This window comes from Curcuma longa, chromosome 14 (assembly GCF_044706935.1).
Source record: "Curcuma longa cultivar G26 ecotype Majalengka, Jawa Barat chromosome 14, ITB_CL_G26_1.1, whole genome shotgun sequence".
Classification (NCBI taxonomy): domain Eukaryota; kingdom Viridiplantae; phylum Streptophyta; class Magnoliopsida; order Zingiberales; family Zingiberaceae; genus Curcuma; species Curcuma longa.
The window spans coordinates 9,616,514-9,636,579 of NC_133874.1; the positions used below are offsets into that span (position 1 = coordinate 9,616,514).

Here is a 20,066-nt window from a genome sequence, read left to right on the forward strand (position 1 = left end):
AATATACCACGTTGTGTTGGTCCTTCCTCATTCAAATCTAACTCCGAAAATTGTTTGACTATCTCAGTCACTGCAACTCTATGGCATGCCAATACCCCTCTGGACTTTCTGCTCAACGCATCTGCTACTACATTAGCTTTTCCAGGATGGTAGTTAATAGTGCAGTCATAGTCTTTTAGAAACTCCATCCACCTTCTTTGTCTAAGGTTTAACTCTTTCTGCGTAAACAAATACTTTAAGCTCTTGTGATTTGTGAATATCTCGAAGGTAATACCGTAGAGATAATGCCTCCAAATCTTAAGTGCGAAGATGATAGCCGCCAGCTCTAAATCGTGTACCGGGTAATTCTTCTCATGGTCTTTCAGTTGCCGGGAAGCATAAGCCACCACTCGACCATGTTGCATTAAAACTGCACCCAATCCTTGAATCGAGGCATCCGTATACAAAATAAATCCATCCTCTCCGGAGGGAACAACTAAGACTGGAGCACTCACCAATCTCTGCTTGAGCTCTTGAAAGCTTGCTTCACAAGCGTCTGACCAAGTAAATTTGACTCCCTTTTTAGTCAACCGAGTCATAGGCGCGACAATACTAGAAAACCCTTCCACGAACCTCCGGTAATACCCAGCTAATCCAAGAGAAAGCTGCGAATCTCCTGTACTATTTTTGGTGATTCCCATTTGACAACCGCTTCAATTTTCTGGGGGTCTACCGAAATCCCTTTGCTAAAAATTACATGCCCAAGAAATCCCACAGAAGAAAGCCAAAAAGCGCATTTACTGAACTTTGCATATAGGCGCTCTTTCCGTAGTACTTATAAAACCATTCTGAGGTGTTGTTCATGTTCCTCCTCTGATCGAGAATATACCAAGATATCATCTATGAAGACAATCACAAAACGATCTAGATATTCCAGAAATACCCGGTTCATTAAATCCATAAATGCTGCAGGAGCATTGGTAAGCCCAAATGGCATTATCAAAAACTCATAATGTCCGTACGGGTACGGAAGGCAGTCTTCTGAATATCGATATCTCGAACTCGTAACTGGTGATAGCCTGATCTCAGATCAATCTTCGAGTATACACAAGTACCCTTAAGCTGATCAAACAAATCATCAATTCTGGGTAGAGGATACTTGTTCTTGATAGTTACTGAATTTAATTGCCTATAATCAATGCAGAGCCGCAAGGAACCATCCTTTTTCTTAACAAACAGAACCGGAGCTCCCCAAGGAGAAATACTAGGGCGAATGAAACCCTTGTCGAGTAACTCTTGAAGCTGGACCTTGAGTTCCTCTAGTTCTTTTGGTGCCATCCGATATGGAGCTTTCGATATTGGAGCTGTACCAGGTAGCAACTCAATAACAAATTCTACTTGTCGTGGAGGTGGCACACCCGGAAGGTCTTCTGGAAATACATCCGGATATTCACAAACGATAGGAACATCAGGAAGTTGTATAGAATTATCCATAGCAGTACTTACTAACGATAAAAGGTATCCCTCGCATCCCCGAGCCAACAACTGCTGAGCCTGAAGAGCTGAGATGATAGATACCCCACGATCGTTAATCCCTGTAAATTCCCATGATGGCTGAGCTAAGGACCGGAAGGTCACCACTTTACCTCGACAATCAACCGTGGCGTGGTATTCTGATAGCCAATCCATACTCAAAATGATGTCAAATTCGGTCATCTCTAATACTTGTAGATCTATTATGAGGATCCGACCATCAAAATTCAAAGGGCAACTCTTCACCTCCTCAATTGACATTAATACCCCACCAGATGGAGTCAACACCGATAAACCATATGATCGAAGGGTTGGAACCCTCCCTATTTTGCATACGAATTTCGGGGAAATAAAAGAGTGCGAGCTACCAGTATCTATCAATATAGTTGCAGGAAAATTATAAACATAAATAATACCTCGGATAACCGATCCTCCAGCTCGCTGTGCCTCCTCACGCGTCAAGGCATATACGCGTCCTGCCTCCGAACTCGACTGCTGACCCCTCTAGACAGAAGAAGAAGGTTGACTCTGATCTTGTGAAAACTGGTACGTCTGGGTCGAAGGCTGATAAGGCAGCAATGGATACTGCTGGGCTGAAGGTAGTAAATACTACTGAGGTGGAGGAGGCAGATACTGCTGTGGCGGAGCTAACCAGTACGGCTGAGGCAAAGCTGACAAGTTCTGTTGGAATGGAGGTATAGTCTGGTACTCGCTCCTCACTTGGGACTGTAACTGGAAAAGTTGTGGCTGTGGAGCAACCTGGGTAGGTGGGGGATTTTGTGGCCGGTGCTGTGGAAATCTCTGCGGTCCTTTCTGCTGCCGAGATTGTGGAGGTCGTGGTGCAGGCTGAGTCCGCTGAGATTGTGATCCTCCAGCTCGATGTTGTGCCCTCAAGGTACAATCTTTTTGTTGATGCCCCGGTAATTTACAGTAGAAGCATATGCTACGATCCAGTGAACATTCTGCTGCCGTATGATTGAATGCACCACATTGAAAACATTTTGTGGGGGTTTGGCCGTGCTGAGATGGGCGTGACCGACTAGATCCCTGTGCTACCTTGGCCACCTTCTGTGGCTGTGAAGACTCTTTAGTTGTATCCTCTTTAGTTGCATCCTGGTCACGAAACCGACGACGACTCTGCTGTCTAGCATGTGATGTCTGCGAGGTTTGCCGACTAGCTTCCCTTTCTTGAGAAATTTGTTGCTGAGTTACCTCAATCATAATAGCTCGGTCCAGTGCCTCTTGATAAGTAGTAACCAAAAATCCAGCCATCTTGGCCCGAATATATGCTGCAAGTCCCTGTATAAAGTGCAGCATACGCTGATCGTCTTGAGCTACCAGGTATGGGCAAAATTCCGCAAGTCGATTAAACTCCGCATTGTAGTCCATAACGCTTCGATTACCCTGCTTGAGATTTATGAATTCCTGACGTCGAGCAATACAAAATGCTGCCAGAAAATATTGTCTCTCAAATGCCTCCTTGAATAACTGTCAAGAAATAACCCGATCTCCGAAAATAGTCTGCTGTGTCTCCCACCATGTGGCTGCCTGTCCTCTAAAATGGTATGCAGCTAACTCTACCTTTTCTGAGTCGACCAAGCTCCGAGTGTCAGCAGATCAACGTGCTCCACTCGAACTAGTATCTACAAACATAATATAACAATAACTCAAAACTCAAAATAAACATTATAATACTAAACGTATCGAATTGAATCGTAATGTATTTAACTACTACACATTCTGTCTTCTAACTCATACACTTAATATAATTATACCATATGAATTCTTGAACATATACTTCAATTTCATATGAGTATTATATTCTTAAAAGAGCATAAGAACCTGACGTTTCACACTTCCCTAAAAGCACCACACTTCCCTAAAAGCACCAATATTTTTGATACTCTCTCAATCTTCATCGCTACCCCCACTAATAAAATGAAATCTGTTCAAATTAAATGCACATAGGGAACCTACGATGTTTTCTTGTTTATTACGCTTCACGAGCAGCAACGACAAGAGAGGGAGAGAGAACAGCATTTACAACTCTCGTAGCAGCAAAACAGTAGCAACAAAAAGGAGTACGAGCATCAAAACAAAGCGAAATCAAACAGAAGTTATCACCTTATTCCAGAATGCGCAGATGGGAGTAGAGATCGAGGATGCGCCGAGCACGACCGAAATTCCAATCTTAGCCGACTTCTACTCCGGTTAGAAAGAGATCGATGGCAAGATTTTTAGGGAGGGAGGTTGCTGCTTGGAGAGGAGAAGAAAAAGTGGATGGTGGTATGGTGAGGGGACAGCGGCAGAGGGCGTCGGCGCTCGCGGCCGGAGGCGTCGGGACTTGCGGCAATCTGCAGGTGACGTTGCTACTGGCAACGGCGTCGCGACACAGAATCGGAGAGTGTCGCGGCTATGGGAGGTGCCGATCGCGAGCGGTACGCTTCGGCGGTCGTGGCGCTGGGGAGGAGACGACGTCGCTTTAGGGTGGTAAATAGTGCTTTCGTAGCGTTTTCAAATTTTGTAAAAATGCTCGTGAATTCTTGCGATCAGAGTTGTGTAAACATGCAACGAAAAATAACAAACACAAGAGAAGAGCACACTGGTATTTACTTGGTTCACACCCACAAACTGCTACTCCAAGGCTCATGATCAGATGATCATTTTCGACGAACAATCAACTATACAACTGCCCTCTTACGAAAGGGAGTTAGCGAATACAAAATGTAGGATTGGTAACAACGACACTGTCCTTATAAAATTAAGTACAAAACTAAAGTTACCGAAGGAATGAAGATGTCGACTTCTTGTGCAGCTCTTCAACATTACGATGATGCTCTTGGATGATGTTTCGTATGCAGACGGTCATCGCTTGTCTATAGAATGATGCTCTGAGGGGTCTCCCTCGAGGAGGGGTCTCTCTCGAGGCTCTTTTATTAGGCTTTTCGGGCTCCTGGAAGCCTTCGCCTCCACGTTATCCGTCGATCCACAATCAGCGCTGCTGACTTAGCACTTTCAGGCACTTGTATCCCTTTTCGACTGCGCTTGTATACTGACATGGAGGTTCCAGATGAACCTTTGACTCCATAACACTTATCCAGATCTGGGGTGCCTGGAACCGATCCGAGCGCCTGGAAGTTGAGGTGTCCCGACCACTGGGACTCTGCCACCTCACTACTTTGCTGACCCCGTTCCGCTGACATCCAGTCGTTTGGAATCCATCTGGGCGCATGGAGTTCAGTCGCCTGAATCCAGATAAGGGCGTCCGGAACACCAAGTTCTAGCCCTTCTTTCGTGCATTACAAGTTAGCAAAAAGACAAAGTATAATAGGAAAGTTAAACAGTTTGTCAACTGTTTTGGTCTTGACTTTGGATTTTCAATAAAATTCTGGGTCAGACCAATACCTACTGTTCTCTTATTGGGAACGCGCTCTTACCCACTCCACTTGGGAGAATTTACCTGTTTGCTAACTAAGTTTTTTAACCTCCAAACTTGTTGGACTTCTGTTTAGCCTCGATCTTCGGCCCTCAAGTTTCCTACTAGACATCTGGTTCACATGACTTGTCTAGACTTCCACTCTAGACATCTGATCCACCTGACCTGCCTAGACTTCCACTGTTAGATATTTGATCTACTTGACCTGCCTAGACTTCCATCTGGTGCACTTGATCCGTCTAGTCTTCCTACCTAGTCCTCCAAACCAGGACTTCCCACCTACCCCTTTAAGTTAGGTCTCCTAGCCTCCAGCCAAGACTTCCACTGCCTAATTTCCACTAGGACTTCCACTGCCTAGTTTACATTAGGACTTCTGTTGCCTAGCTTTCACTAGGACTTCCTGTGCTACCTGCACACTTGGATCGACTCATTTAATCACCACACACTTAACTTGAATCTTTTATCATTATCAAAACTAAAGTTCGATTATTTGATGCTCCCTGCACCAAAAAAGTATGTCATCTATATATAGGCACAAGATGACATAGTCATTCTCTGTGACTCTCATGTAGACATATTTATCATATTCATTGATCTGAAATTCACTTTCTTTCATAACGTTATCAAAATTTTCATGTCACTGCTTTGGTGCTTGCTTCAAGCCATATAACGACTTCATTAATCTACAAACCTTAGTTTTTTATTTTGGTATATAAAACCTCTCATATTATTCTATGTAGATTTTCTCTTCTAAATCTTCATTTGAAAAAGTTATCTTTACATCCATCTGATGTATTTCTAGATTTTATAAAGCAGTAATCAACAACACTCTAATGGAAGTTATTTTCGATACCAGAGAATATGCATCAAAGTAATCAAGATTTTCTCTTTGTCGGTAACCTTTAATTATTAATTTGGCCTTATACTTGTCAATTGTGTCATCAAAGTAATCAACAACACTCTAATGGAAGTTATTTTTGATATCAGAGAATATGTATCAAAGTAATCAAGACTTTCTCTTTGTTGGTAACCTTTAATTAACAATCTAACCTTATATTTGTCAATTGTCGGTAACCTTTAATTATCAATCTGGCCTTATACTTGTCAATTATCAAGTCTACATTGTAGCAGCTACAACTAGTAGGTGCTACAACGTCAAGCCTGTGTTACAATCCATGCAAGCATACTAGACAAAATGGGCCACTCCCCCATACAACAACCAAAGCAAACATTGCACTGCTATTTCAAATAATTTTTTAAAATTTATTACAGATTAAATTTTATATTACCTTATCAATAAAAAAATTCACACTCCCCTCTAGTTCTTGCCCTTGCAATGCAATAAGAGTTGAGTTCATTACATAGACATCTTCAACGAATGAAAAAATATTTTTAAGGTCACTATACTCATTGAAGATCATTGGCAGATCTATTGAATAGTATATATCATTCGTTATAAATTAATCACTAGAGACATCCCTTTCAATTTCTGCTGGCATTATAATGTTGTAATATTTTAGTTTGGTTCACGTATCTTCAAACATTTATTCCAAACTCTGGCCTATGACATCCTTAATACTAACAACTTCTTCTTTCAAATTGTATCTAAAATTTGTATCCTCCTCGATACTCACCATAACACTGGAAGAATCGGAAGATGGCATCTTACTACCACTGATATTTATGTTTGATGTACCATCACCGAGTCAGTTTTATTTTTGTTAATCACTCAATTCCATCTTACGTGAGAGCAATTCATCAGAAAATGGATCCTTGCATTGATGCAACCGTAAATAACAATCACTTCTATTATATATGTGAAAATTTCTATAAAACACTAGCCAAGTGAAGTCAATACATCATCACATGTTCCTAAATTTTTAGTTACACATTTCAAAATTTAACATTTAAAAACCATGCAACTTAAGATCGTAACCACAAAATTTATTAATTGATTAAGGGTATTGTCAATGAAACTTTGAAGACAAAAGGAAAGACAATAAAGTCTAGATGCATAGCATTACATACACAAGATAATCAACATTTACTAAACCACATTGCCAAGGTTTCATATAATGTTAATCTATACATCATATTAATTCATTTACAGATTAGTAGAAGAAAATCGTATGTTTTCACGAGATTAATTAGAACATAAAACTTTGCCCACACGATGATTTCAACTATCACTACTAGCTAATGTGATTGGTTTTTCTACAATGACAAAAAGGCAATATTATGAAGATGTCCCAAGCTACAATATTGATAAGGGCAATTTAAGATGTTAGCATCACGTACACAATTTACAAATTATCTAGAATGTTGTTGATAGAATTTAATGAGTACTTAAAAATTTTCAAGCTACCGTAACAGTTGCTTACATCCAACGACCAACATCTCGGCTGAACCCAACTCTAATACAATAACAAAGAACTAGCAAAGCCACTGCCTAAAGCAAGGTTTTGTTAGTTTCAATTTTGTAGTTAAGAGGGAGGTATGTCATCGGGAGCAGTTGCCTCTTGAAGACTGTCGGTGACATAAACTGTATTGTTTACTGGAGAAAAAGTTGCATCAGAGCTACATTGGTTAGGTTTTCTCCGATCACCTTTTCGTTGTACAATAAGCTAGAAAGTTTGTCAGATATGAAACTCCAACAGAGCGACGATTTTAACCTATGCTCCCTTATCCTTTTTCTCTGACAAGAAGTTGCACCATTCACTAGAAAATATTGGCATTGACTCGAAGTTTGTCAGCTTCTCTCCATTCGGCTTTTCGCATAGTAGAAAATCACTATTCGTTGGAAAATAAACTGCACCGTTCGTCGATCGTCGCCTTTGGTTCGAATGAAGGTCGCTTTCTCTGAGAAATATTTTCAAACACGGTTTGGAGTGGTCTTTGCTTTGGATGCACGAGACATTATGTGCCAACAAGATCAAGGGTAAAATGGAAAATGAACCCACGCCACACTATGCGATTTGGACAATCTCAAAACCACCTATGCGATTTGGGAAAAATGCATAACTACCTATGCAGTTTGGAAAATTGCTGCATTTTCTTTGTAACTCTTGTTTCCCCCATCCCCTGTATTCAAGAACTAAACATCTTATATATGTTCAAGGGAATTTTTTTATGTGAAAAAAATCAAGAAGGCGTCCTTTTTTTCCAAATCGCTAAAGGGGCATCCTACTTTAATTTTTTATCAAAAGGGCACCCCATTCCCATGTAAATTGACACAACTATCTCCAGTATTGTTCTCATTATTGCTTAAATCCTTAATCAATTGGATGCGTTATAGCAGCCACAAAATTATAGCTATTATATATGTTATAGTAGCTATGGTATCGTAGTTATTACGGTATTATAGCTGCTACACATGTTGTAACAGCTATGATATCGTAGATGCTACAACTACAATAGTTGTAGCTTGTAGTTGTAGTATCCATGATTTCATAGTTGCTACAACTACAACAGTTATCATATCTATGAACCCGTAGCTGTTATAATATGAAAAATAATCTTAATAGAAAGGAATAAAATTATTTAGGGTTTTTGAAAAATCTTTAAATAGTATTTTTTGGACCTAAGATTGTACTGTTATGAATTATACCCAGTGATAAATGTAGATCTCTGAACAAGATTTGATTGATATGTTATGCGTCTTATAGTTCAACCTGAGACAAAAATTATAACTTCTCAAAGCTTACGTAACATTCATAATTGTAACAATTATGGTTTGTAAACTGCTACACTTGTGTAATAGCTACAATTGTGTGATAGTTTAGTTGTAACAACTATGTTTCATAGCTAGTACAATGCATTCATGGTTCAAGATTTATACAAAAAAATATAGGGGAGAGATAATAATGAAAATAGTATAATAGAAGGTAGTTAAATAATTGTACATGAGATGGGTACCCTTTTAATAAAAAATTAAAATGGAGTGTCATCTTGATGATTCTAAAAATAAAAGACATCTTTTAATCTTTGTCCTTTTGTATGGAGGTATTTCTTGACGATAGGAATTTTGTTGCATATGTCAAGATCAAAAAAATTCTTTCAAATATTTCTTATACCTCTAGATTTGATATAATAAAAGTTTTATATCTTAATTAATCAAGATATTTTCAATTTATATCTAAAATCCTCAAATTAATAAAAGGAAACTAATGAAATTATATACTTGTACTAATATCAAAAATATTTCTACCTCTATTATTTTGTGATTATAACTCCTTTCACTAATGAAAGTTGGTTATAACTCATTTGACTTAAATGGAGCTGATGGAAAACTAATAAATTAAATAGAAAACTAAAATAAAACCACAAATTTGCATCGAGCTACTACTTCTCATTTTTTTAAAAAAAATTGTAATTTTCAGTTAAATGAGTTTGATATAATTTTAAAATTTTAGTTAAGGCTAGCTTTTCTAAGCTTCTTTAGCTCAAGTGTTGCACTATAACAATGCATTCATCACCATGATAAATGAGAAAGATAATTTAGTTCGTCTATGAATAAAAAAACTAAAGATGAGAGCATTGGAGAGTCGTAGAGATAATAATATTACAAGGATAAATAATACAAAAAATAAAAATATTAACTACAAAGTCATAATTATGATTATTAAGAGAAAATTATAAGACACCCTGCAAATGGTAAGAGTATGCATTTAAATGATCAAATAAATTATGTAAATCATGAGAAATATGTACATTAATTAAAAAATTTAAAAAAATCAATTAAAAATGATAAAATAAAATAAAATTTATTTAAATATAAATGAGGATATAGTAAAACTCCATTTGATAAGATAAAGACTTTGTTACTAATGAATAGATAAACAAAAACTTCAGTAAAAGTGGAATCTACCATCCCAACGGTCCCACACGGTCGATATCACGAAAACAAAGACAACTCAATGAGAAGTGGTGCAACAATGGAGCTCCATCTTAAGGAGCATTATAGCGAACACAAGCTGCAAGGATTAACTCAATACTAATGTACTAATGTACACTTCAGGCCCAGCAAAATACCACAAGGCTGCTTAATTGTTCAGAACATATCTCATCACAGGTTAAGAGAGTAAACATCTTATTGAGCACAAACAGAGTAGCACAGGTTTGTAAACTCCATTTGCAGACCTCAATTTCATCAACCTCCTATATTTGCTATGCTCATCTGTACATCTAACCACTGGAATGGCGAATCGAAACCATTATTTGTAAGAGGAAGATTTCGGCTGCATTGTCATGCCTGCTGAAACCTTTGGTTGGCTTGCCCACTCGATGATCATATTTCAGGAATTGAAAAGATTGTTTGGTTCTTCTCTCAACTTGTTACGCAATCGTCTGCTGAGAGCACATCTATCACAATGCTTGACAGAGGCAAAGTTTCACTAGGCTTTCAGAATTGTGCGCGAAGAAACACCATGAAGAAGTTTAACAAATCCTAGTAGACTCAGTTTTCCATCAGAATGTCTTATCCAATCCTGAAGAACAACATGAACTGGAACTGATGGGCTGAGACTGAGCTCCTGCAGGAGAACTTGATCATTAGAGGCCGCAAATTTGCAGAATGATAGAATAGTTGAATTTAACGAATACTAAGTTATGTAAACTTTAAATGTGACTAGTAGATTCAGTATGGAATTTGTTCTTTCGATACGTAATGACATACTGATGCAAGTTCGTCAATCATGATGGGCTTGTTCCCATCTTTCTCGAAGAATTCATAGGCTTGACGAGCATGCTGCTCCCAGGTATCCAATGCTTCCATCTGATGCACGCTTATTGCTGCTGCAGCAAATTCCTCGAAATCCAACTTTGTGTATTGGAGGGAACTTACCTAATCCAAGAGAGCTAAAGTTGATTATGTTTCAAACTTTATCAGTCAAAACTTTGTTAAGCTAATCCGAGTTTTCAGATAAGTATTACCATGCTAACGAAATCAAGGATTTTTGCATCTTTCATTGCCTCTGTTGAATTTTTTAACAAAGCCTGAAAGGAGAAAAATTCTGAAGTTATGTGATTACCACAAAAGGGGAGAAGTCGTGGATTGCGACCAAACCATCAACTAACCGTCTTTAAGTTTTGGAGGGAGATATAACCATTCTTGCTTGGATTTAACATAGCAAACTGCTCTCTAAGGTAATAGAGTTGATTTACTGTCAAGGTCTTGGCAAGAGCCTGTCACATAAAGAAACAAATTAGTAGCATCACCATAGTTTGATGCATTTGATTAGTATACACTTTTATTTCTTAAATTCTGTGATAAAATAGATCGATCCTTTGTTAGGTGTTACAAGTTTACAGATGTCTCAGTCTGTAACTATCTTCTTAAAGCAGAAGGTCGATGCCAGATTAGTCCTTTTGGATTTAATTAGTGAATACAACCCCCGCCCGCATGCATATTTGGAGATTTAAGGAGGATACATTCTCAAAAGTTCGAAGTACAGTGCAAAATTTTCTACTTTCTCAAATAGGAATAGAAAGCATACCCGTAATGCTGATTTCCTTAGAGAAGACGAACATATGTAAGCTTTTATAAGCTTAAAGACTATAATATCCAGAGGAATCTTAATCTTTTCGGGGTTCTGCAGCCAAGGATGACCTGAGATCAGTTGTTTTAAGTTATTAACCAGCCCATACACTTTTTTCAAAACAAACCAACGTAATGAGAAACATACAAAGAGCTTGTGTAGCAGTCATTCTCTTTCGATAATCCTTATTCAGCAATTTCTTGACAAAGTCTTTGGATTGAGAAGATAGAGATGGCCACGGAGCTTCTTCGAAGCTTGGCTCAGCTTTCAGAACAGCTCGAAATATACCTGACTCTGTACGTGCCCAAAAAGGACGGCTACCACAGAGCAAAATATATGCAATTACGCCGATACTCCACATGTCCGCCTCAGTTCCATATGATCGGTGAAGAACTTCAGGTGCAACATAATATGCACTTCCAACAATATCGTTCAATCTCTCATCTGCAGTGAAGATGGCAGGTTTAGGTTACAAGATTAAAACAAAAAGCATTTGATAACTAGAAGTTAGAGCAATGTTACAAAACCAACCTGGCTTTACAAAGTCAGACAAACCAAAATCTATGGCCTTTAAGGTAGACATCTCATCCCCTGAAGTAAAAAGAAAATTCTGTTGCAATACAACAGAAGCACGAGTTATAAGACATTTAAACCTTAACCCTGCGATGATCTTAAACTTAAAAATTTTAAATTCAGTAATAACAAATTGACTGTATGATTCTTCTAGAACAGAATTTGTTACATCACGACCTTTGATAATTTAAGTTTGTAGAGACAACTACCTCTGGCTTGAGATCTCGGTGAACAACACCTTGAAGGTGACAAAAGGACACGGCACTCAGAATCTGAACTATTACAGCTTTTGCATCTTCTTCTGAATACTTCCCACCTCTTAAAAAAAAAATAAAAAGGAAAGTTACTACTCAGTCATTTAGTTCAATCCATGAGAAGGGGTTTTCAAATAAGAATCTGTAGAAAGCTAAACAGAAATACAATTTTGAATATGCAAGTACCTTGACAGAATCCTTTCCAATAATTCACCACCTTTGCATAACCTGTTGAAAAAAAAGTAATGCCCACATTATGTAAGGTAGCGTACGAGCTTAATCAATAGAAATACTCAGTTGTTAGATAATGATCTGCACGTTGTAGCTGAATGTATGCTTCTAGGAACGATTGTAAGCCATATGATAACTATCTATAAATTACAAATGAAAAATTTAGTAAATTTTCAAAAACTATTTTGTATAATTATATTATGACTAACTTGTTAAATAAAACATGTTAGGGTTGCATACACAATGCTTGATGTGAAGAATGAAAAACCTCTTCAATTGTTTAAAGACTAAATCAGTTGCTGAAGAGATGACCTGAAGGTACATGAGAAAAAGAAATACAAAATCCATTTTCTCTGAGTATATTTTATTATATTTTACTATCTTTAAGAGTTTAACTTTTATGAGACTTCATATAACTCAAATTTGAAGACATGCATTCGTGCATCAATAGTACCTTATTCATGCTATTGCCCTGTAAAGTGGTTACTGAAATGTTTCATTAATCAATCAATAGCTAATTCAAGCATTCTGAATTGGTGGCACTAAAATCATAAATTTGCCTGATTTTAGTTTCCAATTCCAAGATTTCCATTAAAGATCCAGTTTGGAGATGAAAATGCTGATTTATTATTTCCAAAAAAGGTTCACATTTTATTATGATGAATAAATGCAAGATATTTTAATGTATGACAATTGAATTAGCATTAATTGGATGAAGAAGAGAACTTCAGAAGTTAGAACAAACTGAAGTTGTCTACATGTATTTTTCATGTAATAATATCATATTAATCTCCAAAAGGACCATTGCTAGAAGAATAGAGTGCCTTAAAGTGGTACAACTTACTCCATTACGATATACACATTATCTTCATCCTCGTAAGCATCATAAAAATGTACTACATTCTTATGCCCTGTTAGAGAACTTAATATTCTCACTTCTCTATGCACATCTTCAATAGCTATAGCAGTTGTCATCTGCAAAATATTTCCATAAAGACTAGTTAAGCGGATAGTTTTGTTTTGTACTGAACTACTAATACACATCAATTAGAAAGTATTGTGAAATAACTCAACTTTGAAATCTTAGTAAATGCGATAAAACATAGATAACCAAGAAAACATAGTAAGTCCAATAGCTGGAACATTACATAATGAGAAAAGAAGACATAACTTAATCGAAGATAACATTACCATTCATTGGAGCACTCCCAATGTTGCAGTGTAGGCTGTCACGAGATTGAGTCCCTGGATCTAAGATCATGACTTTTCCTTGTGGCTCTTTTAGCGTAGATCATTGATATAGGAAGAGTGGGTAGAATGACTTTGGCTCATGGTTTGTGGACTAGCCCTTAAGAGTTGTCTTACACAAAAACATGCAAGAGTCATGGTCGATGGACTGAATTGATGGAGTGTGCCCTATCTACTTGATGGTTGACATCATGGTTTGTGGACTAAAGCAGTAGTGATAGCTAAGTGGTAGAATGGAGTGGGTTAGGCAAGAGAGGATGGTGTTGGTAATGCTTTGATGAAGTGAGGCTTTCATCTGGACAAAAAAGCACTAATGGCAGTTGATGAATATGGATTGTGCAAGAGGAACACGGCAACATAAGGTGCTTACAAGCACCCCTACATCAAGCAAACAACAGGGGCAAGTGCAGGGGTGTGTGATTGGCATGGAAGAAGGTTGGTCTAGCATATTGGATTTAGAGAAAAATTGGAGGTGGTGTTAGGTGACAACTAGAGTTGTAAATGAACCAAACATTCATGAGCAAATTTGATGTTTGGCTTGGTAAGAACTTGTTTATGTTCATTCAATATACATAAAGTCAATTTAATTTGAACAAGCTTGAACAACTTGTTAAACTAAATAAACAAGTTTGAACACATATGTGTTCATCTCATTAATGTTCATGAAAAAGAATTGTAAATTGTTTGTGAATAATATTCATAAACAAAGTTTATGAACAATGTTCACGAACAATGCTTGTGAAATTCTAATAATTGAAGAAACTTTAAAAATAAATAAACAAATTTGTATTATCAAGATTAATAACTAATCAAACAAGTTTAAAACTATAAAATTTTCAAACAATCAAATAGGTTTGAACTAAGAGTTTAATAACATCTAAACGAACCAAGCTCAAGCTTATAAAAAAGAAACCAAGCCAAGCTTGAACAACCATTTCAATGGCTTGGTTTATTTTAAGCTCGGTTCAGTTTGGCTCAATTATCTTATCAAACAAACTCGAACACCACGAAGCTTGGCTCAGCTTGACTCGTTTACAGCCCTAGTGACAACTAGTTTTAAAGGTGTGGGATGAAAGCTTGGTAGACAGAGGCAACAAATCTCAATAAGGATGCACGCCTCAATTAGAGATTTCATAGAAGAAAAGGGAATTCAACAAAAATTTTATTGATGATTGAAACCTGATAAATCCCTCAAACAATAGCCTTAAGCCTCATATGTAGGCTTTATATGTCAAAATAAAATAAACCAAATAGATTATGACCTAGACAAAACACATCAATTATATTTTAAGAACTAAAACAAAATAGATAAATGAGTTCTATCATTATTGAAATATCATATTTTAGTGTGTACATGAGAATTGAGAAGCAAATCAAATGGGATAGCATTGGAAGGTTCAACAATCAAATGAAAGCATCAGTTTCATATTATCACAAGCTCACTCAATTTTATTTCTTTAATTTGTGTAACTAGCATAAATATCTTTATGCTACATCCATTTCTCTCAAGAAAATCTTATCCCTAGAATCTACTGCAAATAATAATAATAATAATATCATAGTTGTTTCATTCCTTGCATTTAACAAAAATACAAAAATATCCATGAGATATTTCTTGATTTATTAACTTTCTACCTCACTGTTCTTCATTTGGCTAGTAATATCTTTTCTAATTTTCATTACCTTAATGTTTAATCTTGCATTGCTAAAAATGATGCTAGAGCATTAGCATCACTATGGCTCTAAGAAATATTGTTGTAAGTGCTAATTGGAAAATCTTGGAGCAAGATTTGGCAACATTGAAAATACACGTAAGATCATAAAAGTAAGAAGACACATTGGGTTTTCATGAAGAATGTTGATAAATTAGTGCTAAATTGATGGAAGAAGATAAGAAATATGAGAAAAAGATGATTTCAAAAGACATTGAAACCTTATAAAAACAAATAAAGTTAACCATGACATGGCAGCGAGGTAAATGAATAAATTTTTTTTGAGCAATGACTTGTCTACTTTTCAAATTTACAATTCTGAGAGATCTGAAGAGTTGTTGATGAAGACAAAGATAAAGACTGAGTTGAGGCCAAGCAAACTAAGGATGGGAATTAAGCTAACATCATGGAACATTTTAGAACTTTTTGATGATCCATTACACATTAAGGTTACATGGGCTAGAGCTAAAAAGATGAAGGAAGCACTTAATAAGTTGATTGAAGAAGCCAAGACAAAGGCTGCAATTGAATCAAATTTGGATAAGAGTGAGTCATATAGCCTAGCCATCCTAATTCAAGCCTTAGATGGGCTTAGTTAGTCACTTAACTCTTATTTATATATAGTGGGAAAAATTTTAATATGTAGGTCCTAATTTTACCTTCATTTGGGTTGTAATGATGACTTAAGCTTAAATTAGCTAAGCAGTTTGCTTAGGTTTTTTCTAAATGAGCTTTAGGCCTTTTAGGCTTATGTCACTCTAGTTATAAATAGGGGGTGGCAACTACACGTGTGAGACTCTCCTTGTTGGTTCTTCATTGAAGTAAAACTTATCAAGGCAATCCATGTAGCATTCATCTAAACTATCAACCTAAATATCTTAGGTTGTGGCGTCTTCTATCTCATATACCTCAGGTTCATGTTTTGCTAAGCATTGAGTTGATGTTTTATCATCCATATTATTCATTTAATCTTTTTTATGTTTATCTTCAATTTGTTTTGGGTTCAAGAGACATTATTCTCATGGGTTCATGTCAGTTGCATACCTATATCAAGAAAATGATTGTATTTAGCCTTGTATAGAGTTCGATGGAGAGGATGTAGTAGCGAGGGGTTGCTCGTGGTCAATATTTATTTGCGTGATTTAGCCCATAGATCAAATAGTGTAATACAGTTGAGTAACCCCAGTGATTCATTTCATAGTGGATTTACTAGAGATTCATTATTGGTGATAAATTTATAATTGGAGACTAAATGTTGATAACTAAAATTATATTAACTTGTAATAGAAAATTGATGATAATATAGAGTAACAATAGTAACTCTAAATGTTAATAAATAATTGAAATAAAAGGAATAAAAATACTTTATTACATAAAGGACAGCCCGGTGCACAAAGCTCCCGCCATGCGGGGTCCGGGGAAAGGATCCATATATAGATAAATATAAACATTAAATAACTAAAATGAGAATTTAAAGGTATAATATAAAATTTGGAGTTTCCTATTTTTTTTAACCTCTTAATTAAGATAATATTAATGTACATTTTTCCTGAATACCACTTAGCAAATTTGTGTTTATTTTCTATTGTCCTTGGCCTCTAGTTTTGTAGGCAAAGACATTAATATCATAGTTTCAACTAATACAAAGAGTTGCTAGAAATCTCCACCTGTTGATTCCTTTGGTTTTATTTCATTGTATTTCGATTCTCTCAATATGATCTTTTGCTTTATATGATTTTGTTGTGTTTGTTAAAATAAATATATATGGTAGTTTTCCTTTTATCACACTATCCTCCGGAGGGTGACACCAGATCTCCAAATGTGGCATAACCTTCACTGCAAGATTAGATGATTGAGTCACACAATTCTCATATTTCCTCTTCTATGTTTTCTTCGACTATTATTGCATCATGTTGCTTTACATGCCAAATGAGCAAAGAAGAAAAAAAAGGAGAGAAATCACATCATGCAATTAGGACATGGTGTAGATTATAGAACAAATATCACAAATAGAATAAAACTGAAGAATAAAATCCCAGCTATAAACGAGAATTCTTTTAAAAATTTCGGTAATTGACTGTGAGAGGTACACAGTGAACTCAGGCAAGTAACAAAAATGGTGGAAAGAAAGCAAATGTTGTGAAAACAAAGAACTCTGTGGGGAAAGAGATGAACCTTTGTTTTGGGAATAACCTTGACGGCCACCTCTTCTCCTTTCGTGTCTCCCTTCTTCACCTTGGCAGCACATGTATACCCAAAATGCCCACGCCCAACCTCCTCGGCAAGTTCAAATTTTGAGAAGAACTGCTTGGAGAATCCGAAGTTCTTGTCCAATCCCACTTCCACCTCGCTGCCCTCAGGGATCGACGCCTCGTTCGGCTTCACCGGGCCGTGCCGACGAGCGAGGAGAGCCCTGATGTGTTTCGCAGGCGACGGAGGAGGGAAGGGCCGCTTGAGAAATCTCAGCGGCGTTCTCGCATTGAAGTTGGCAGGCGAGTTCTTGTAAGAGCCTAGAAGAGGGCTTGGACTGCAGAAGGGGAACTTGCCTTGCTTCGGGGTTCGCGGAATCGGTGTGGGCTGCCCAATGTTAGTCGCCGGCAGGCCCTCTTCTTCCTGGAATTCAAGGTTCGGGACATGCTTTCCATGGCAGATTCCCATGGAGATCTAAATAACCAAAAATTCAAGGATGTGAAGAACCAGAAGCGCAATAGGCAGGAAGACAAGCAGAAAAGATTAACAAAGAAGTAAGAAAAGAATCAAACTTGCGAAAGGAAGGGGGAAAGGAGAGAAAACAACAGCAAAGCTCAACTTTTTAGAGTAGAGAGAGGAAAAGGAGGAAACTTTGGAACGGGAAGACGCAAAGCGAAGAACAAAGGATCAAAGCGAGACGCAGTGGCCGAGCATTGCAAATCCTTGTACAATGCAGGGAAAACTCAGTGTTTGCCTTCTTTCAGCAGGTTGAAGTGGAAACAATGAGAGAGAGAGAGGAAGGAATCCCTTGCTTTTGCTTTTTGCAGCTCTTGGACGATGGTGGATGGAACCTGCTGGCGATTAAGGAAATAACGCCATATCTAACATTTGAGCTTGCTTCTGTGCCTCACTCACAGCCTGTCCTTTTTCAGCCACCCAAATAAAGAACTGTTTTTTTTTTCCCTTTGCATCTTCTGATTTCCCTGTTCATCTCTGTGATTGAGCATTCATGCAAGTTTGACTCGATTGCTCGATTGCCATTGTGTGCCTAACTCGAAGAGTATAAAATGTTCCATGATTCATCCACTGAGATCATATTCCTGAAGAATATATTCTGAAACAGCAGGATAAGATAAAGAGGCCATTTCTGATTCTTCTTCCAGTAGAGATTAAAAACTTTTCCTTTCCTGATAAAACAGAATCGTTTTGACTAATGACAACTAATTCTTGTCTGGAATCTGAACCTTGTGGTCCCATGAGACAAACACACACAAAAAAAAAAAAAGTTATAAACACTTCTTGTGAACTGTGTTCCTGCACAAGGTTTGTTGAGACTTGGGACTCATTTATGTCAATGTACCTTCCCCTGGTGCAATTTGGGGAGTTCATGGAAACATGTAAATAGTAATCGCGTTGAGATGCATCAGCATCTCATTCATTCAAGGTATCCCAACTCCCTCAAGACAGCTCAGATTACACGAGGATCCATGTGGCGTTGCAAAACTGCAGACTAATCAATACTAAGAAGTGTTATTTCCGGTAGCTTGGAGGATGCAAATTGATAGATTGTCGAGGCTAGTATTCAATATTATCTCCGTAAACGATATTATTCCAAAATTGATAAATCGTCGAGACTAGTATTCAATACTATCTCCGTAAACGATATTGCTCCAGCGAACCTTCTAGACATTTTAGACTCCATCACACCTTTTTGATCAAGAGTTGTCATCCGTTCGCCCAGTCAGCAGTCCAGTCATCTCTCCTTGCTTACGTGGATGCCACATAGGCACTGCCACGTCATATGTGAGTCTGACATGTCACCCGAGTGCCACATAAGCACTGCCACGTCACCTGGCACTATCCAAGTGACAGAAGTACAAAGTGCGCCGACAAAGCACCTATTACAGGCGTGCGTGCGTGGCGGGCTCACAGGCGCAAGCACTTGCTCGCCTATGAGAAGAGAACATATGGGCTTTTGGGTTAACTTCATTAACACAACAACATTAATAAGGAAAAAAACTCATCAAAATTCTCCGATATGGGATTATTCCCCATATATTTCCTTATATATAACATTAATTAATAATTAATGTTATTCTGGGCCGATTTTGAATAATTAATTTTTCATTCATCCTTAATTGGTTTTGAGCAAATTAATAGTCTAGATCCATCTACGCGAAACGTAGATTCCAAATTTGAAATCAATTACGACTTTCATTGATTGATAGCACCTTAATTTTTCACAAAACTATATTGGTCCTTTAAGACTCCAATATCTAACAAATGCAATTTGAGTTATCAGAAGCTTGCTTATGCATCAAGTGCACCATTTTGAAGCGAAAGTCGAAGAGTCTAATGAAGACGGAGAGTGATC

The 20,066-nt window shown here is 37.3% G+C and overlaps 1 protein-coding gene and 1 pseudogene across 1 annotated transcript; both read right to left on the bottom strand.

Moving 5' to 3' along the window:
- Positions 1-1,925: 1,925 nt before the first annotated feature.
- LOC141844868 (uncharacterized) lies at positions 1,926-3,129 on the bottom strand (annotated as a pseudogene).
- A 6,811-nt stretch (positions 3,130-9,940) lies between these two features.
- Positions 9,941-18,597, bottom strand: LOC141844928 (CDPK-related kinase 1-like). The gene is made up of 11 exons (XM_074732907.1): positions 17,678-18,597; positions 13,387-13,517; positions 12,498-12,539; positions 12,267-12,375; positions 12,016-12,094; positions 11,632-11,928; positions 11,443-11,555; positions 11,024-11,131; positions 10,880-10,942; positions 10,623-10,790; positions 9,941-10,479 (listed from the first exon to the last, which is right to left on the bottom strand). The coding sequence occupies exons 1-11, from the start codon at positions 18,158-18,160 to the stop codon at positions 10,342-10,344; spliced, it is 1,731 nt and encodes a 576-aa protein (XP_074589008.1). The 5' UTR covers positions 18,161-18,597; the 3' UTR covers positions 9,941-10,341.
- Between the last annotated feature and the right edge of the window lie 1,469 nt (positions 18,598-20,066).

What these genes read in the sequence shown, in the direction of transcription:
- LOC141844928 (XM_074732907.1), bottom strand. Translation starts at nt 18,160, where the DNA reads ATGGGAATCTGCCATGGAAAGCATGTCCCGAACCTTGAATTCCAGGAA. An exon ending in AGGTTATTCCCAAAACAAAG is followed by an intron (nt 13,518 to 17,677) that starts GTTCATCTCTTT and finishes AATATTTTGCAG; the next exon opens with ATGACAACTGCTATAGCTAT. An exon ending in TAAGGAAATCAGCATTACGG is followed by an intron (nt 11,132 to 11,442) that starts GTATGCTTTCTA and finishes TTTATGTGACAG; the next exon opens with GCTCTTGCCAAGACCTTGAC.